At 42.1% G+C, this 5,728-nt stretch overlaps 1 protein-coding gene across 2 annotated transcripts; it reads left to right on the top strand.

Annotated features, from left to right (window-relative positions):
- Positions 1 to 2,058: 2,058 nt before the first annotated feature.
- dmrta2 (DMRT-like family A2) lies at positions 2,059 to 5,177 on the top strand. 2 transcript variants are annotated; one of them, XM_034712012.1, is made up of 2 exons: positions 2,059 to 2,893; positions 3,398 to 5,177. In XM_034712012.1, exons 1-2 carry the CDS (start codon positions 2,419 to 2,421, stop codon positions 4,282 to 4,284), a joined length of 1,362 nt encoding a protein of 453 aa, XP_034567903.1. In that variant the 5' UTR covers positions 2,059 to 2,418; the 3' UTR covers positions 4,285 to 5,177. The 2 variants fall into 2 exon arrangements, with proteins under 2 accessions (XP_034567903.1, XP_034567893.1); XM_034712002.1 differs by having other exon boundaries at positions 2,133 to 2,893; positions 3,395 to 5,177.
- Positions 5,178 to 5,728: the final 551 nt, after the last annotated feature.

Raw genomic sequence — 5,728 nt, 5'->3', positions numbered from 1 at the left:
AGAGTGAGAGAGAGAGAGAGAGAGAGAGAGAGAGAGAGAGAGAGAGAGAGAGAGACAGAGAGACAGAGAGACAGAGAGAGAGAGAGACAGAGAGACAGAGAGAGAGAGAGAGAGCAACCATTTCTTTTCTTCTTCACACTCTTCTTCTTCTACTTCTTCTTTACTAAGACTCTTGTTATCATCCTCCAAGGGACTGACAATTGTTGATTTCAAAAACATCTATAACTTTTTAATCTGATTTCAAATAGCTGCGTGAATTCTCTCCTGAGCGAACAGGTGAGGAAGCAGGTGGTTAGCGCGAGGTGCCCTTTTTGTAGCTCTGCTCGCGTGGACTCTTTAAATCTGCGGAAGCATCAAAGAATTATGGAGTGGGCAAAAACAACACCAATAAGCGCGAAACGCTTTTTATATTATTTAAGGAGTCAAACATGACGACGTAGGACATTTTGTAAATTGTGCAAATATTAATCACGCTCATAAATGTAGAACTTAAAATAATATTAACTGAAATTGGTACCTATATTTTTCCACCGTGAAACACTGAAGAAGGATGATACATGTTTTCCCAATGTGTTTTGTCAGGTTATTAGAATAATAATAACAATAAAAGTAATAATAATAATAATAATAATAATAATAATAATAATAATATAATTATAATAACATTTCAACATATTTATATAAATACATTTGCTTATACAAAAAGCACAAACACAATGCGCAGAATTAAGTCTGCACAAAAATAACATTAAAACAAAAAACAAGTACATCCACCGAGTAAATATATGACTAAGCCTATATAAAATAAATTAACAATGGAAAAAAAATCAGTTTTTCTTTTATTTATTTAATCAATTGAGTAATTTGATAATTTAACATTTCCTAATATTAACAAAAGCGGAGCAAGCAAATTCATGAAAATGCTTTCTTGCCTTGCCACATCGCGTTAAACTGATCAGAAGAAATTTGAAAATGTTAACAATAATGATAAATTACTTTGAAATAGTATAATGGATTTTATTAGAAAAGTATTTCTAAAATAATGTTTATTAGTTATCTGCAAATAATCGTTATGATATAATTATCCTTCTAGCTATCCTTACCATACATTTTAAGGGGTAAACATTTGTATGTGTATGAAATCCATGACATCATACAGCGAAATATAGCCTGTTTAATAAAAACCACATCAGAAATTATACTTAGACTCAAAGTTACATTTTAGATATACGCTAGACGTGACGAAACGCAGTGTTTTGTGAATAGCTTGACCAATTTCCTGTAATTTAAAGACATTTTTTAGGTTACACAGCTTTATCAAAATGTAAAGCTGATACCGTCATAATACTCACGTCAGTTGGACGCTGTTTTAACTTCGACTGGTCAAATAGTTTTACTGCGGCTGATCGAAAAATGCAGGTTTAACATTTAACATGCACAGCTTCACTTTTTGCAGTCAATAACGCTCTCTGCAAACACACTCTCTCTTCTGACTGACCAAACGTTCTCTTTCTTCTTCAATCAATAAAATAAATGATACTCACCCTCCAGGTTGACGAGATTACAGTCTGGCATCGTCTTTATTTCAGGGGAATACCACTCTGACAGCAGCCTCTTTAACGTTTCTTATTGTTTCGACATATTTTGAGACTTAAACATAAAGGCATACTAAATGTATCTTGAAAAAACATACTGAAAGTTTTTGGAAATAGAGAAAGTGTTCCTCAATATAAGGCGTATTTCTAATTGCCTTTGTTGCGCACCATCCTTTGATAAAACAGAGTAAATGAAACGAAACATGCTATTGTTTTAAAACTATAAAATTATTTTTTTGAATTACACACAGCATCGATTTTAGCTTTCCGGGAACTCCCTTCAGATTCTTAACACTTGATATTTGGAAGAAGCACTCAGGTGGACACAGTAGAAAAAAGAGGCAGGCCAATCAGATCGCTCCTTCCCCCTTTGGCCAATGACAGGCGCCACATTGTTGTCAAATTTGTCTAATGAAAACGTAGGAGCAACAATAGAGAGGGGAGAGAGAGATCTGTATCCACTGACAATCTCTGGAGGAAGTTAGTGTCTCAGGCTGCGGCGAGTAACAAGCTCGGCTCCTCCCGGACACTTTTAACTTTCTGTTGGGGAGGACTGATCGCTGCTCTCCACTTCTGCTCTTTTTTGGATCTAAACTCCACAGTACCTTCATTTTCTTCTTCTACACACTCCCAACAGCTTCCTTAAGAGTATTGTTTAGACATTTTTTAGATAGCCTCGTCAGTTGGTTTCACCTGTTGCAAGGAGATGTTCAAAACCGCTGTGCAGATGTGAACGTCTTACAGTAGTTTTAACTGAAAGTATATCGTTAAGAAGATTGCGGTTTTCTTGTTTAGACTTCAGCCAAAGAAGTGTGTATCTGGCATGGATCTGAGACCGGATCACCCCACAGTCTCCTCCGCCTCCCAGGTCCACCCCGGAGCTGCAGCGGCGGCAGCGGCAGCAGCAGCAGCAGCAGCCTCCATCCCCGTGTCTATGGCCAGCAGCCTGCTGCGCGGGCCTCCGCTTCTGCTGCGGGCCGCGGACAAATACCCACGCACCCCGAAGTGTGCCCGCTGCAGAAACCACGGTGTGGTGTCTGCGCTCAAGGGCCACAAGCGCTACTGCCGCTGGAAAGACTGTATGTGCGCCAAGTGCACGCTGATCGCCGAGAGGCAGCGCGTGATGGCGGCACAGGTGGCGCTCAGGCGGCAGCAGGCGCAGGAGGAGAACGAGGCGCGCGAGCTGCAACTACTCTACGGCACGGCGGAGGGACTCGCTTTGGCTGCCGCTAATGGGATCATCCCTCCGCGTCCGAACTACGAGGTGTTTGCTTCTGTGGGCAGCGAGAGCAACTCGGGTGAGTGGAGCAGCTTTACGCATTTGTGAATGTTAGGAAGTGCAGTTATTTGAGCTCTGGCTCCCAAGTTGCATCAAAAACCTTCAGAACTGTATCATAAATAAAAGAATGACTTTAGTATCAACGTTAGAAATATCATTAAAATTTGCTTTCTTAACATGGCGAAATATCACCCTTCCTGGGTTCAAATCAGTATGTCTGAGAACTTGTTGGTATACTTAAACTTTGGTGTCAGCCCCTGAACAGTGCAAGGTTGCAGAAAAATATGATTTATGCCTCGCATATTATCATTACAATTTAGTGAATGTATACCCTTTTTTTTTTACATTGATTCAAGAAGAGCAGTTTAAATGCTGCCTATTTAAATACATGCCAGATTACACATTTAATTCCTGACTGATGGAGAATTCACCTGTGTGATGATGACCTCTAATCTAACGTTATCCAGCAGTATCATGCAAGCGTTGTCATATTTTTTACACTCTGTTCTCTCTGTGTCAGCAGATTCAAGTATGCAGAAGTATGAGCTGTTCCAAAAGAGCCAGCTCTCCGGCTCCGCCACCCCTCAGCAGGCTGCGGGGAAAGCGGCCTCAACTGAGAGTGACTCTGCCCCAGGCATCTCGTCCCCGGACGGCCGGCACGGTGGCTCGGGTTCAGAGAACGGAGACAGCGAGTCCTTCATCGGCTCGCCTGTCTCCAAGCCTTTAAAAGAAGGAGGAGAAACTCCCGGCTCCATCAGCTCCCTCGGCTCCGACTCTGGCTCTGAGACCGATAAAGATGAGCAGGAACCGTCCCCGTCCTCTGCGGCCTCCCGCCACATGAACGCCATCGACATCTTGACCCGGGTGTTCCCGAGCCACAAGCGGAGCGTGCTGGAGCTGGTGCTGCAGGGCTGCGGAAAGGACGTGGTGCAGGCTATCGAGCAGATCCTCAACAACAGCGGGGCTCAGACCCCCAGCAAACCCGGGCCAGATGAGACGTGGACGGCAGAGAGGATGCTCCAAAACGCTCAGCAGCTTCCACCATCCTCCGCGTCCACTACAGCTCCGACCAGGCCCATGTTACCAGGCGCTATGACGCTCAGTAATCGCTCTGCGTTTTCTCCTCTTCAGCCCAACGCCCCGCACTTCGGAGCCGACCCCAGCACCTACCCTCTAGGCACCCACCTGGGACTGAACCCGCTGCGGCTGGCCTACTCCGCGCACAGCCGGGGACTGGCTTTCATGACGCCCTACTCCACCACCGGCCTGATGCCCACTCTGGGCTTCAGACCTCCGATGGACTACGCCTTTAGCGACCTGATCAGGGACAGGACAATGTTACACAAGGAACAGGGCTACGCCGGCGGCCTGTATGGGCCTCTGGTCAACAACACGCCGGAGAAGCAATGAGGTTTCCAGACTGACCTTATAGAGACACATTCCTCTGTATTTGTAGCCACAAGTGTTGAATGTTCTGGAGAAAATCTGTCATGTGTTTTGGCTGCAGGCTGCTGTAAATAATAAGAGTATCCGGCTTGTAGTCAAATGGCCTGAGAGGGAAAAAAATCTAACCTCACTTATGTGTAATTTTGAAAAATGATTTTATATGTTTGACTGCAAACGTTTGGATGACATTCCCAACATTAAAAAATATCTGGTAAACAAAAGACCTGAAAACATATTTAAAGATTTTTAAATAAACATCCGTTATAGTTGAAACTTGTGAAAGTAAACCCAGTTACGCTGACAGCTAAAAAAAAAAAAAGGCTGTTATTACTGACTTTTATTTCAGATGTGCAGGATTTAAAATGAACTCAAGTCACATAGCCCATCAATGGTTACTCAGAATTATAACTTTTAAAAGCCAAACTTACATGCGCTAAAGTGCATTTCGTTTTTAAAATAAAGCTTAAATTATGCTTTGAATTTCTGTCACACATATGGAATATTACATGAAACAAACTAAGTTATTATAACCTGTAGCTTACGGAGTGTTAACACTATTTCCTGATGTAAAAGTTGAACTAATATTGTGTAAATGACATCGCCTTTTTTTCTCCTCTGTATTATTTCACCTGTCTCACTTTTCTGTTAGCTCCTTTCAGACTGCCTGTATTATAAATCGCATTTGTTAATATAAAATGCTATGCTATGCTATATTTGACTTTTCATTTATCCGTTATAGTCAGCTCAGATATTTTGTGGCAAAGTGCTGGATCGAGTCAGTTCCTCTTCAGATGTTACAAGCTGTGCTGTCACATTGTATGAACATGCTGGAAATAATAAATGTTATTTTAAAGAAATGTGGAGAAGGATGATTATTGAAAGTGGATATTGGAGGGCACACAGACCACGCTCAACACATGTTATTATGGAGTGTATCACTCCAGGCGTGTTGTAACAATCAGATTGAATACTGCAATAATTGATAATCAGGGGAAATAATACCCCACATGTCAGATTACTGAAGAAATACATAAGACTTAAACAATGAGGAGAGATTGACAGATAGGCTAAATGAAAGATCTACTGTACAGTTTCTTAATAAGGGATACAAAATTTATCTGCATCACACTCTGAATAAAGTACATACGAAACAATAAATGTAGTGGCTATATTTCGAAGTTTTGTAGGACGCGTTTAACAGAACACGGACTTTCCTCTAACATGAGTGAAACACCACGTTGCACATATTTTATAGAGCGTGTCATATTTGCAGGGGTGCTGCCATGGATTTTGCACCCCCTTAAAAAAATCACAACGGGCCCCAGCACTCACTAACAAAAATGTTCCAACTTTTTAGGGCCCCTTTCCCTCATGGGCCCTTAAACGGTCCTATAGCCTATCTTCCCGC

This window comes from Notolabrus celidotus, chromosome 2 (genome assembly GCF_009762535.1).
Source record: "Notolabrus celidotus isolate fNotCel1 chromosome 2, fNotCel1.pri, whole genome shotgun sequence".
Classification (NCBI taxonomy): domain Eukaryota; kingdom Metazoa; phylum Chordata; class Actinopteri; order Labriformes; family Labridae; genus Notolabrus; species Notolabrus celidotus.
The sequence above is the reverse complement of the archived record's forward strand: the minus strand, read 5'-3'. Positions and strand labels throughout refer to the sequence as shown.

What these genes read in the sequence shown, in the direction of transcription:
- dmrta2 (XM_034712002.1), top strand. Translation starts at nt 2,419, where the DNA reads ATGGATCTGAGACCGGATCACCCCACAGTCTCCTCCGCCTCCCAGGTC. An exon ending in GGGCAGCGAGAGCAACTCGG is followed by an intron (nt 2,894 to 3,394) that starts GTGAGTGGAGCA and finishes TCTCTGTGTCAG; the next exon opens with CAGATTCAAGTATGCAGAAG.